Source organism: Cygnus atratus, chromosome 9 (assembly GCF_013377495.2).
Source record: "Cygnus atratus isolate AKBS03 ecotype Queensland, Australia chromosome 9, CAtr_DNAZoo_HiC_assembly, whole genome shotgun sequence".
NCBI lineage: Eukaryota > Metazoa > Chordata > Aves > Anseriformes > Anatidae > Cygnus > Cygnus atratus.
In genome coordinates, this window is record NC_066370.1 from 7,571,727 (window position 1) to 7,585,847 (window position 14,121).

The window sequence follows — 14,121 nt, forward strand, 5'->3', positions numbered from 1 at the left end:
TATGGCATAGCATTTCCCATAGGTTTCCTTTCTGAGATAAGAAAGATAAACATTCTGCTTTGCTTCTCCAAGAAGAAGGAAAAAAAAAAACCTCCCTCTGCGGTTTCCTGAGAGGCAGTTGGATGCGGGATGATTTCTATAGCTGAGGCTTTTTGCTTCCAGACAATGATCCGTGCCGAGTGGGGAAACCGGGTGTACAAAGTGAGGAAGCCCCCTGGACTGAGGTGTGCGTCCTCGGCTTCCTGAGAAGGCGGCTTATCGCCCGCAGGTCCCTGCGCACTCGCTCTGCGCTCTGGGCAGCTCCCGGGGGATGGGGGCTGTTTGTTTTCGCAGGGCGCGCTCAGCTCTGGGGGAACCGGGAGGCCTTTAATTGGATCTCGCTTTTGTTCCTGGGTTGCTGCTGCTTCGACTAAATCAGGAGGAGCAGGAGCAGCACCGAGGTCTGGTTTAGGGTATGCGCAGCTTGACTCAAAATGACCCACCTCTGTTTCAGCCGTGACACCCAGGCCAGGGAAATATTTTGCTTAGACTGGCTTGCCTAAAGCAGGGAGGGAATCTCTAGTTACAGAGCTAAGCGAGCAGCAGCGGTGCCTTTCCCTCTGTTCCACCCTACAGCACTGCTATGCTCTGAATTGTGCAAAAGGGGGGGAGAACTACCCAGGTATCACTCTCCCCTGCTAGCTGGAAAGAGTGTGCTGCCATTCCCAAAAAACCTGGGGGGGTAAAAGCCTAAGAAGGGTTCAACAGGAGAAACTGTGAAAATCGCAGTAATGCTCTGTTAGTGGTCGGCAGGGTAGTGTCAACCTCTGAGGGATGACCCCCTCGATGGCTTCAGAGCTTTGCAGTTCCCTGCATTTTTGCTTCCGTGTTTAACTCTCATTTGTAACTTCTTTTATTATTCGCAAACCAAGTTTTGTAATGCACTGACATCTGCTGTGTGCTTGACTAATGCAACCACTAAAGGACTGAAATAAACCTTGCTGCCTACGCATAACAGGACTCTAGAAATAAAATCTAAGAAAGGGGGGAAGAAGAGGAGATGAACCTATTAGGTTATTATTTGTACAAGGAGGTAAGAAGGAGCAGCCACCCTGCCCTGCATCTTACAGCACAGTTGTTTTGTTGGAAGGACCAGCACAGAAGTGTGCTGATTTCAGTCATGCACACAGCAGTCCTGTCGATTGGTTTTGGTCGCTGCAGTTCAGAAAGAGTTACATTTGCCCATTTTTTCCTTCGTTTGGTCTCATCAGGAAAGAAGTCCTGGCAATGGCCCTGACATGATGGACGTGTGATCCTGATAAATAGCTTTTCTGCCAATTTTCAGAAACACTGAAAAGTCAAAATTCGGAGGAAGGGAAACAACCAGTGTGACTGAGTAACCTCACTGCCTGCGCAGGAAGCACAGCAGCTGCGAGATGGGAGCAGCCTCTAACCCAGCAGAAAGTATTGGTAGGTGTTATAGCAGGAGCCGCCGCACAGCGACATCACTGTTAAAATACTGGGCCAAACTGCCAGAAGGATCTTCCAGGTAGATAGCACTGACATCTACTGTTGAGCTAAAGCCCCGCTGAGACACGTTCTCTGATGGCTGAGTCCCACTCCGTGGCAGCGAGGGACAGCCCTGTGCTCCTGCCCACCACACGTTTCAACCTGGGGCAGTGCTCATCAGGAGTCTGTTACTGAAACACCGACATGAGAAACTGACCTACGTCTAAAGGAACAGCAGGGCGGTTTTGCTTTTTGTCAAAAAACGATGGGATTTCTGATGGAAGTCTGGAAGCAAACTGGGATTTTTGATTATACTGTTTCTGAAAATAGTTGAGTAGTTTATTTCAAAAAAAAAAAAACAACTTTTTTTTTCACAACAAAGGTGTTTTAATAGCTTCAAGGAAGAATTGCTTGTAGAACAAAGATTCAAAACCTCACAGTCTCTCTGGAAAGGGGGAAGCCTCCTAACAAATGATTTCTCAAAACACAGGCTTATACCAGCTCCATGAGTCACAAGTCAATGAGGTTTGCGATTGTCCCTCACCTCAGTCCTTGCACAGGTAACATTAAGGTGCTTGCTGTGCCTCTGATCTAGTAGGCAAGACCCTATAGATCCTCAAGCAAGGAAGATAAATGCCCATTCTTTTTTTTTTCTTTTTAACTCCGAAGCTGGCTGTAAAAAAACATTTGTAAATGTATAGCTCACTAGAAAAAATAAGTTTCAAATGTGCAATAAAATGTAGTTTCTTCTTTTGTTAATTCCCAGCAAATGTGTGAGATGGCTGCAAGGCCACGGCAGTGCTGGCTTAACACCTCACCCAACAAGAAGGACTGAAACAGAAAATATCTTTTCATTATGAAGAGTCTTAAACAGTAGGGGAAACCCTGCTCCTCTTGAGATCAACAGGGAAATTCCTTTTTAGCTTTAAAAGAACCAAAATTTAACTTCCTATTATTCTGAAGGCCTGTTAAAAAGCCCTGGCATTTCTGTCATTTCGCAATCTTCCCACAAGCAGGGAGAAGATACCTCTCTTACACAGGGTTGCATCTCTTTACATCTTGACAGCAGTTTTACACGTCAGTACAGGTGGTGGTCAAGAACATTTTTTTCAGGGGCGTTAAATGATTGCTGACTTTCTCTCTTTCTTTTTCTGCTTTCAGTGGGAGCGGTGGCTTCCTTGAAGGCCTATACCAGAGTGCCTTCAATCTTGATTTTCAAAGCCTCCAATGGCCAAGCTCTAAATACTACATTTTCAAACCAAACATAAGCAATCATGACCACTATTTAGACACACAAATTCACGGCTACACTTAATGATATTGTGTATTGCCTAATTCTGAAAAAATACGTGGAAAAGTGTGAGATTAAATGACTAGTGGAGGATCCGATAGCAAGTAAAATTCTGCTCCTTGCCTTCCAGCAACAACGCTCTTTGTAACATACTTGAAGTGCCCAAAATGTGACTTGCTGTCTAAAAGCCACGTGTTATTCCAGTTCATAGCATCAACTAGCAGAGACTCATGCTTTAAGCAGAGTTGTAATCATTAATGAATTAATTTATCACATCAAGCTAAGCCTATTTTTCCTCATCAGATTGTAAGCCACGTATAAGGCTGCATTTATTCTTTGATAGGCACTGCACATTTTCAGTGCTGCTCTCTGTAAGGATGCTAGCATACACAAAGCACTAAAAACTAACAGATCACTGAAGGGAAAAAAAATAAAAACTAAAAAAAAAAACACAGCCAAACCCCTTCATTTCCTCTGCTATTTATTTAAGTCAGATAAAATCAAGGTTAAAAAAATCCAGCCTTTCACCCTGCCCATTAAAAAGGAACCACAGGAGGAAAAAAGAAAAAAAAAAAGTTTTAATTTTTTGGAACTTGAAAATGATTCCAAATATCTGCTGAATATTTTAGCATACATTCAGTGCAGTGCATGCTTCTGTAGTGGGCATTGTGAGGACATGAGGCCACTGAGCAGAAGTGGCTCAATGTTCAGTCACGTGGCACACTGCCTGGTGGATTTCTTATGCAAATAATATTATTTCATGCTTAATATTAGCCCCCTGAGGCACCAGGAAGGTGTAGATGAATGGTATGGAGCTAGCTAAGTACCAAACAGGATGTGTAAGAAGTGAGAAAGAGATTTACTTCGGCAGTAGTTGCATTTTGTTGTTAAATAACGCAAGTGACATTTATACTCTGCCCCCCCCTGCAGGCACTGCAGTGATTCCTATAAGCACTGAGGGCTGCCCTCCCCCGGGGCACCCAGTGGCCAGCTCCTGCTCAAGCGGCTATGGCAAAGGAGCCGGGCTGAGCCTTTCAAACTCCCCCTCCCCGGTCAGCGTCGTCCCTGGGCGCCTCGACAGCCAGCCCCGCACCTCAGCACACCGCTGGAAAGGGGTCAGGGGCACGTGCCCTGCCTGCTGTGCCCAGCTTCACCGTTGGCCCAGCCTGTGCTGCCTTCGGCAGGACCTCTGGCCTGAACTCACGGGTCATGGGCTGGAATTACCTGTGCTTCGTATAGGCTGGACTCGCCTGTGGGGCTTAGCAGCTTCTGAGAGGTATTCCTATAATGGCTGCATCTCCTTTATTTGTTGCAAGGGATAGCTACAAAATCAGTGAAGAAAGGAGAATAAGTTAAAATGAAATTATAAGTAAGTAAACAAACTGTAATAAAATGAACAGGGTGAACTTTTATCTATGTCTCAGACCGGATTTGAACCAAGCCCCTTCTGAAATTCTAAGAAAGTTTGGGGTTTTGTTGTTGTTGTTGTTTGGTCTGCTCTGCATTTCCTTGCTCTCGCTGTGACCAAGAGTGGAAACGCCGGAAAACTGCAAGCAAGTTCGATATGCTGATGTTTCTGGCTAGGCCCAAAGTAGAACAGGCTGGAAATGTCATGCATGCTCCCTTATTTGGTAGATTTCCAGTTCAGGTTTACAAACTCCAAAGGTTGGACTAAGATTGAGATAAAAAAAAGGACCTCAGGGTGATTGCACAGACAAAACTCTATTTCCAGAACTGAGGTGGCTGAGCTTAAGCTGAAATATTCAGCTTCTTCAAGGTTTCTGTTCTTGCTGTCAAGGAAATGTTAATGTTTTGGGATTGGTTTGTGCTTGCAAGGCCACTGGTTGGCTGGGGCAACGCAGGAGCTTTACAGGTGTCCAAGGGTCAGACCTGCCATCCGCTGACACCACGACCTGTGTTTCCAATGATAGCGTGCTTTAAAGTTATGCATTCAAGTTTGGAGGGAACTGTATGTAATCTGAAGTTGACTTTGGCCAAAGCTTAACTCCTTTCCTCCAGAAGGAAGAAAATCACTTCCACCACATCACTTTTAACCTGATTCTCTAGAGATTGTATGTGGTTTGATCCAACAAAACAGATTTGTTCACAGATCAAACCTATTTATGTAATTTCAAAACTTATAATCTTTTAGTAGCATAATAGTTACATTTAAAAGGAAACAAACTTGTGCTTCTGATTGTTTTAAAGGGTAGCATGCGCTCAGCAGGGCACAGCTAGAGCCTGGGGCTGGAGGTTGTCAAGTGCACCAGTTCCGACCAGGGAGCAGAGAAAGCAGAAATGGCTTCAGGGCTCCGGTTCCTGCAGGCTGCTTGTACATCAGCGTGGCAGCGCCACGTATTGCTCCCAAGCGTGGGCTGCGTGTAAGACGTCCAGTTTTTAAGAGGAAGTAATTGCAGCCAGGTGCGTGGTAGTCCTCTCACTGCTGCTCTGCCCTCTGCATCTAGCGAGATAATCTCCGAGTGCTTCAGCTGGGGCTGCTGTTCAATAAGAAGCTTGTGTGTTTGTGGACTTATTCACAAGTTCATAATGTAGGTAACACATACATAAATGTCAGTTGTGAGCAGTCTGATTTTAAAACCAGGCACCCTGTTCCTGGCTAGCCTAGCCCATTCTACAAACTCCGGAAGAGCTTGGGGCATCACTGCTTAGCTTTACTGTGTCCAATTGCTTCTGGTGGCTCAGAAATGGAAAAGGAACATGAATAGCATGGTCATAGTAATATAGATGGTAAAATTGGAGTGTACAAGCAGGCTGTACAGCATATTGGCATATCTGTACATACAGCTTTGCTCCCAGGGCAGCACTTCCCCTGCAGGAGCCTGCACAAAGTGGGCAGAGAGCTCTGAGTGTGCCCCATCCACGTTCTCAAGAAGCTGCTAAAAAGAAAACTTGAATTCTCAGCACACAGGTATGGTGCCCGAATTCAGCAGCACAAATGAGTCATTGTGAGCAACTCTCTCATACTAAAATTAGCGTAGCTGCAAGCATGAGAAAGCATGTCCCCATCCGGCCAGGTCTGTTGTAGGAGCGGGAACCCCCCGGCACAAGCCTGAGAACGGCTATCCCCGCGTACCGCAGCAGCAAACCCTCCCGGCGTGGCCGCGGCCGAGGCTGCCAGCTGCTATTGCTTGTTGCAGCCTCAGGCTCGCGAGAGGCAAACAGCTCTGCCAGTGCGGCCGTGCGTTTAAGAGAGCTTTTGTCAGCAAAGGTTTATCAGGTGAGGGAGGGACTGCTCCTCTCCCAGCAACCAGCATCGCAGTCGTGTTGTTATGTTGCAGAGCTCTGCCTCCTAAATTTAGGAGCTTCAGCTTGCCACCTGAATGACGTTTCAGATGGCATTTCCTCAGAGCAGTAACATCCGAGGCTCGGGGTGAAAACAGGCTTGAGTAGGTTACATGGGTTCAGAGAGGAATCATGGCTGTAGCTGGGGACCCGCGTGCTCCGAAAAATAATGGAAGGCACAAATTCTCTTTGATGTCCCTAGGTTGTTTGGAAGATTTTTCCCTGAAGCCTCCTTTTTCAAATAATCTGAAATTTGTACCATTTTCCCTAGTTCGATCTTTATCAAACACTGCAATTTTTGAAACAGTCTAAACAAGCGTGAAGATTTTTGATTGCCTAAAAGAAGTGGTCTGTTAAACAGTGTGTCTCTGTAGTAACAGTGGGAGAAGGCTGACTTGGCTTTAATTTTGTTGTACGATACTATTAATTTGCAACTTCGGGGTGATCTGGACAGAAGAGGACTTGTATTATTCTTTTCCTTTTTTTTTTTCACCCGTGCTTTGCAGAAAAACAAGCATCGATTTCTAAGTGCTAGAAAGAGCAGCTTGCTTTGGAAGTTGTCAGCCTGATACAAACGATCTTTGCTTCGAGCTTCCTAAAGAGACATAATTTCTACTTTGTCTGAAAAGAGGAGGCTGGCTTGTTTGTTTTTGTTTGCAGCATTCGGCAGCATTGCTGTAGGCCACTGACTGCAGGATGGCAGTAACACAGGATTATCCTGCAGAGCCGTAACTAGTGAATCCATAACAGCCAACCTGAACTCTGCTGCGGGCTGCCATTTAATACCACGGGAAACTGTTTGCATTTCATCATGTAACCGGTTGTGTGAATTCAAGAACTTTCCCTGGATCAGGCTGTGTTTTCGGATGAAAGAGAGAAACTACCAAATGGCAGAGTGAAATACATAGCTTGTTTTCCTGTGGGCCTGTCCTCTAAGCATAAACAAATACACCGGAGTGACGGCTGCGGCTCAGGCTGCAGGGAAGGAAAGTGGGGAGAGAAGGGGCAGAAAGAAGGAATGTAAGGGGGGAAAGGTTGAAGGCTCCTTTCTAACGAGATAGATTTCTTTGATATCCAGGCAGTAGGAACAGGCTCGAAATGAAACGGACAGTGCAAAGTATCTCCGCGGTGTCAGCTGAAGGGTAAAACCCACTCTGCTGATCTTCAGACCCTTCCTGCTAAAATTCCCGTTGGAAGCAGTGCAGAATTGAGCCCGTTTGTGACTTTTCCCCCAGGCCCTGTTAGATCGGCTTTTATTCAATGTGATTGCAGTCCGGATCATAATAAAGTTATTCTGTTCCTCATGAAGCTCACATTATGGATGTGCAGCCATCATGGTCTATGGACTGCCTAACTTTTCCTGTAAAAACAGAAAGCTTTCTACGGCTGGGAGCTTGTAAAAACAAGCCCGAAGCTACCCGAATTTTTAGCTTTGCACTACAAACGAGAAACTCAATTCTCCACTGCAGAACATGTATGCACCTACACACGCTCGAGCGTTTGACAATGAGACTCATTCATGCAGAAGACGACCCTCCCCAGGTGAATGTCCCCTTGTCCCGGCGCCACACGCCTCCGAGGAGCGGCCGGGGGACGCGGGGAGAGGGGCCGCGCTGCCGGGAGCGCCGGGGAGGGCGAGCAGCGAGGGCAGGGGCAGCCGCCGGGCTCCGAACGAAAGCTGCGGCCGGCACAACGGCTCCGCCAAGGAAACCGCCTCCCCCGGCCGGGATCCGGCCCCTGGGCCAGGTGCCGCCGCCGGGGGCTCGGCAGGCCGGGGCCGAGCGGGCGGCGGCGGAGCGGGGCGCGTCCCGCTGCGCTCCCGTGGCCGCGCTCCGCAGCGCCGGGTGCGGGACCGGGAGGCGCCGTGCCCTCGTTTTACACGGTTGGTGCGGGAGTAAAGAGTCAGCGATCTTAAGGGCTTTGGGAGAAGAACAAGGGGAAAAGAAAAGAAAAAGAAAAAAGAAAAAAAAAGGGAAAGGGAAGAAGGCAGAAATGTTTGCGACGGTGTCACGGTAACTCCCCTTTCCCGGATGCTCCGGCAGCAGCCGCGCCGAGGAAGCGGCCGGGTCCCGGGGCTCGGGGCTCGGGGCTCGGGGCTGGGGCCCACCCGCGGCCGTGCCCCCGCCACGGGAGCCCGGTGAGCCCGGCCGAGCCCCGCTACTGCCGCCGCGGCGGTGCCGAAAGGGGCCGGGGCTCGGGGCTGGGGCTCGGCGCTGCGCGGAAACGGAGCCCAGCGGGCGGCAGGAGGGGCCCTGCCCCGGGACCCGCTCGGGGGAGTTCCCCGCCGGAGGCTCTCTTGCTCTCCAGGAGGGAAGGAAAAAAAAAAAACAGAAAAGAAGGAAACTGTTCGGGGCACAGTCTGCCACGTTTCCGACCCAACCAACCTCAAACCTTCCAGGTAGCGATCGGCTCCGCTGCCCGCACCGGGTGAGTAGAAACGCGGGGAGGGGCTGCTGGGGTCTCCCCGGGCTGCCGGGACCAGCCGCGGGGCGCCGGGCCCGCTGCCCCCGCCGTGCTGCCCGGTGCCCGCCCGCCGCCGCGGGGCTGGGGCAGGGGCAGGGGTGGCCGGGCCGCGGGGCTCTCGCCGCGCTCCCCGCCGCCTCCCGAGCCTCGCTCCGGACTCGGCACCGGCTCTGGGGGCACAGCGGAGGGGCCGATCGGGAAGGGGGGCCCGGCCCGGCTCCGTACCGGAGGAGGAGGGCGAAACCCCGGCGCGCAGCCCCCCCTCGGGGGCCGTCTTAGCGGCGGTGCGCGGCCGGGGCTGAGCCGCGCTCTGTCCGCCGCCGTCCCCGCCGTGCTGCACTGGGAAGGGGCTGCTCGGCCCCGGTGGGAAGGCAGCGGGAGCTCTGTTCCCGCTGCCTCGTAGGGACCCCCGCTGGGCTCTGCCCCTCGCCGCAGCGGGGCGGGCACCGGGCGCCAGCGCCGTGGCCCCCGCTCCGCCGCTCGCCCCCCCTCGTCCTCCCCGCGCCCCGAGGGCAGCTCCGCCGCCGCCTCTTGCACTCCGTTAGCCCGGCTTTGCGGGCGCCCCGGCACCGTTACCGGCATCGTTACCGGCACCGTTACCGGCGGGCAGCCCGCGGGGACCTTCCCACCCCATCACCGGGCCAGTGCCCGCCGCCCCCCGCCCCCCTGCTGCTTGCAGTGCTCCCGCTGCCACATTTCTGGGGGCCGAGGAGGCCCCAGCGCCCCGCTCAGCCGCAGCAAAACCCACTCCGGACCGGGCTCTAGCGGCGCTGCTGCGGCGGGGCCCCAGGCGGGTGAGCGAGCAGCGGGGCGGCCCGGGGGGGCCCGACGGCATCGCCTGGCGCCGAGCTCCCGTTCATCTAGCGTGCCCCTCCGTGGGGCTGTCGAAAAGGGAAAAAAAAAATTAAAAAGAGAGGGAAAAAAAAAAGCCCCTTGAATGTCAAATGTCCTGTGTGAGCGAGCAGGCCCTGCAGAGGAGCTGCGCGCCCGGTTTGGGAGCGCGGAGGGAGGTCGGAGCCGCTTGGAGGAGGTGATGACACATGCGGCCGTGCTGTTGCACCTGCCCCGGCTCTCGCCGCGGAAATGCCTGCGAGGAGGCCGCCGAGAGCAGCTTGGGTGGCCGGCAGCGGGGAGCTCGGCCGGCCCTGGGGAGCTCGGCGGGCCCGGCACGGCCCGGCCCGGCACGGCACGGCTCGGCACAGCTGGCCCCGGCTGCCCTGCGCGGGGCTCGCCGCCGGGGGCCGGGCAGAGAGCCGAGGAGGGCGGCCTCGTCCCGGCCTCGTCCCGGCCTCCCCCGGCCGCTCGGGCTCTGCCCGGGGTCGCCGAGGGGGCTTCGTGCGCCCGTCCCGGCCCTGCGCGCCTCGCTGCCGTGGCCACCCGCACGGAGTTCGTTTTTTGGGTACGCGTTTCTCGGCCGCCGTGAGGCAAGCCATCAGCCTACACGGCCGCAGGCGAAGATGCGGAAAGGTGTTTTAACCGAGACTGTAACAGCGCCCGCGAAGGGCTGCCGCACGGCTCCGTTAAAATAGGCTCGGGCACCGTGGGCTGCCTTCGCCCCGAGCGGCCTCTCCCGACAGGGGCCCGGGGGAGCGGACAAAGCCCCTGCGCGCTCCGTCGGGAGCCGCCGACTGCACCGGGCACGGCGCTGGCGAGCCGCCATCCCTCCGGGCTTGGCTGTGGTTACGAAAACCGATGCGGGACGCTAAGTCGGCGGGGCGGGGAAAAGCGCTGCGCTGCCATCCTCGCTCCCGAAAGCCAGAAGCGGGGCTGGGGGCCGGGACCCGGCGGCCGCAGCCACCGAGGCCGTGCCAGGGGCTCCCCAGGGTGCACTCGGCCGAGCGGGGAGACGGGGCCGGGCTGCGGGCGGGTCCCGGGGCAGGGCAGGGCCGGGCAGGGCAGAGCAGGGCCCCGAGGGCTGCCCGGCGCCGGGCGCAGGTGGCCCCGGCTCTGCGGGGCTCGGCCCGGCTGCCGGCCGTGCCCGTCGGCGGGGCAGCAGGGATTTCGGCCCCCTCGTCCAGCACCCTCGGGCCCGCCCGCCCGCTTTGCCGCGGCGGGCAGAGCCGCCCCGTTAACGACTTCTCGACAGGGGACACCGTTCGTGCCCGGCCCGGTTGGCGCTGCCTCTCTGCGGCTCGGGGGGCGCTACCCGCGGGCGGAGGAGGGCAGCGGGAGGGCGATGTGGCCGCGGCGCTGCGGGAACCGCGCCGACAAGCGGCAGCGCGGCGGGGGCCGGCCGGGCGCTGTGGGTCCAGGCGGCGCCCCCGCGAGCACGGGCGGCGGGGCCCGGCGGCGGGCAGCGCTAGCGGCCGCCCTCGGCTCCCCGGGCGCGCTCGGGCGGCGGGGCCCGCGGCCGGGACGTATAAAGGCGGCGGCGTGTGCGGCTGGCCCCTGACAGCCCCGGGGCAGGGGCAGGGGCGAGCGCCGCGTCTCCCCGCCGCCCCCCCGCGGCGGCCCCCCCGCGGGCCCCGCCGGGCTCCCCGGGAGGCAGAGGGCGGGCGGCGGCGGCGGGGCTCGCTCGGCGGCCCCCGGCCCCCCCCCCCGGCGGCGAGGCAGGGCCGGGCCGGGCCGGGCCGGGGCGGTTCCGCTCCGCTCCGCTCCGCAGCGCTCGGCGGGGCCACGTCGGGCCGCGTGTGCGCGGGGCTGAGCGCGGCGCCGTGACTGCGGAGTGAACTCGGCCGTGCCCAGCGGCTCGGCGGCGATAGGGGAGCGGGCTCCTGACGAAAGCGGAACTCGGCCGGGCCCATACAAATCAGAAAAGAGCCCGGCCGCCGCGGCAGAGGGGAGCGGAGCCCGCGGGGGCAGGGACGCCGCCGCCGCCGCGCTGCACGGAGCAGCGGCGCCGCGAGAGGCGCCTCCCGATCTCCATCCCGGCCCCGGCTCCGGCTCCGGCCCCGGCTCCGGCCCCGGTCCCGGCGAGCCCCGGACGGGACGGCCGCCAGCAGCGGGCTCGGCGCAGCGCGCACCGGCAGCGCTCGGCACCGCGCAGCGCTGCGCGCCCCGGGCGGCGGGCGCGGAGCACCATGATGAGCAGCTACCCGGACGCCGAGGAGGACGCGGTGGCGCTGCTGGCTCATGACAGCGGCGGCAGCAAGGAGCCGGAGCGGGGCAAGGAGGAGCTGGGCGCCGACAAGGGCCCCGAGAAGCCGGACCCCTCGCAGAAGCCCCCCTACTCCTACGTGGCCCTGATCGCCATGGCCATCCGGGAGAGCGCGGAGAAGAGGCTCACGCTGTCCGGGATCTACCAGTACATCATCAGCAAGTTCCCTTTCTACGAGAAGAACAAGAAGGGCTGGCAGAACAGCATCCGCCACAACCTCAGCCTCAACGAGTGCTTCATCAAGGTGCCCCGGGAGGGCGGCGGCGAGCGCAAGGGCAACTACTGGACGCTGGACCCCGCCTGCGAGGACATGTTCGAGAAGGGCAACTACCGCCGGAGGCGGAGGATGAAGCGGCCTTTCCGGCCGCCCCCGACCCACTTCCAGCCCGGCAAGACCCTCTTCAGCCCCGACAGCTACGGCTACCTCTCCCCGCCCAAGTACCTGCAGTCCACCTTCATGAACAACTCGTGGCCGCTGGCGCAGCCCCCCGCGCCCATGCCCTACGCCTCCTGCCAGATGTCTGGCGGGAACGTCAGCCCCGTCAATGTGAAAGGACTCTCGGGCCCGGCCTCCTACAGCCCCTACTCGCGGGTGCAGAGCATGGCGCTGCCCGGCATGGTGAACTCCTACAACGGCATGGGCCACCACCACCACCCGCACGCCCACCACCCGCAGCAGCTCAGCCCCGCCAGCCCCGCGCCGCCCGCCGCCCCGGCCGCCAACGGGGCCGGCCTGCAGTTCGCCTGCGCCCGCCAGCCCGCCGAGCTGTCCATGATGCACTGTTCCTACTGGGAGCACGACAGCAAACACAGCGCCCTGCACTCCCGCATAGACATCTAGGGAGGCTCCGACCGGCCGCCGCCGCAGAGTGCCCCGGCCCCGGCCCCGCTCCGCTCCCGCCGCGTTCCGTGCGCTGTCGTGTGCCTCCTCCTCCTCCTCTTCCTCCCTCTCCTCTCTAGCTGCGGATTCTCCTCTCTCTGTGCCCAAAGCGTGGCGGTGGGGAAAAGCCCCCCCTGCTCCGCGTCTGCTCGCAGGCAGCCTAAGCGCGGAGCCCGGGCGGGCTGCTCCCCGCTCTGTCTGTCTGTCTGTCTGTCTGTCGCTCTGTCCGTCCGTGTGTTCGTTCGTTCCTCGGGGCCTGGGGCTTGTTTTCTCGGTGCTTTTGGGGAGGGGGGGCGCAACGACAAGCAGGCCGGCTACCCCTCAACGCTCTGCCCCGTTAGAAGCCGGCCTCGCTGTTCTCGGGCTCGGCCCCGGGGAGCGCCGCGGGGCTGTGGCGGTCCCGAGGCCGGGGCCTAGGCGCTGCCGTGCGCCGCCGAGCTCGGCCTCCTCCTCCCCTTCGGCTTCTCTTTCTGCTTCCTCGGCCTGCAAAACACTGCGCTTCTTCCGAGCTGTGCCTTTTCTTCGAAATAGTGCTGATGGGGGGACTGTCGTAGCCGCAGGAGAAGTGCGATGTCGCTGGTTGTTAGAAGCCAACAAACAAAACCCGCCAGGGTCACTCGTGAAACGTTTCGGCAGCGGTAGATGTATTTTTAAAGGAGACAATGTCCTCTGAGGTCTTAAAAGTAATTTTATACAGGTCTAAAAAAATATTTTGATGTTATAAAAAGAAAAAAAAAAAAGACGGTTTCCTACGAAATTGGAATATTTTTCCGAGCGCATATTATTATTAATAATGAAAGTTTAAACTATCTTCGTATTTTTCGACCCCAAATCTGGCCCAAAATGGATTTTCGGTAGGTTCTGCTTTTGAATGCTTGCCCTTTTTCTTGAAACGTTTTGATCCTTCGATTTTACATAGATTAATGTGAAAAGAAATAGCGTTTATAATACAGGGGCCAGTTCATAGCGATTTTATAAGTGTTTATGTAAGCTGATAGATGCTGTGGCATAGTACCATTTTGGGACCAACTTTTCTAGAGCGATCTAGCACTTTTATTGTACTTTCTAGCATTGTAAAGTCTCCAATAAAACGCTTTTCTTTCTCTCGATATCGTTGTCTTTCACTCCGCTCCCCCGCGCCGCTGTTCCGTCGGGAGGCGGCGGAGCTCCGCGCTCCCGGAGCCGCTCCCGGAGCCGTCCCGGGGCCGCGGCAGGCGCGGGCCGGGCTCGGGATGCGGAGCGGGGCCGCTCGGAGCCGGCCGGGGCCGCTGCCAGGCGGCGGAGCGCGGCGGGACGGCGCTGCCCGGGGCCCCGGCGCTGCCGCGGCGCGGCTCCGGGCTCCGCTTTCGTTTCGGCCCCGCTTGCTCGGGGCCGCGGAGCCGCGCCGCGCTCTCCCGGCCCGGGCCCGGCCCCGTCGCCTGCCCGCGTACGCGGGGGCCCTCCCTCGGGCGCCGGGCCGGGCCGGGGCCGCTTGCCCGCGGCCGGCGCGGGGATGCGGGGGTCCCGCTGGGCGCGGGTCGCTAGCACCCCGGGGACCCCCCCCGGCGCTCGCCCTCCCGCCCAGGGCCTTCTGCAGCCTCCCTGCTCGGAGGACCGGGG

The 14,121-nt window shown here is 57.7% G+C and overlaps 1 protein-coding gene across 1 annotated transcript; it reads left to right on the forward strand.

The window, feature by feature from the left end:
• The first annotated feature begins 11,525 nt into the window (after positions 1-11,525).
• FOXL2 (forkhead box L2) lies at positions 11,526-13,564 on the forward strand. The gene has a single exon (XM_035544697.2). It carries the CDS (start codon positions 11,566-11,568, stop codon positions 12,481-12,483), a length of 918 nt encoding a protein of 305 aa, XP_035400590.1. The 5' UTR covers positions 11,526-11,565; the 3' UTR covers positions 12,484-13,564.
• Positions 13,565-14,121: the final 557 nt, after the last annotated feature.

Bases quoted from the DNA above. Each gene is read 5' to 3' on its own strand.
- FOXL2 (XM_035544697.2), top strand. From the start codon at position 11,566: ATGATGAGCAGCTACCCGGACGCCGAGGAGGACGCGGTGGCGCTGCTG.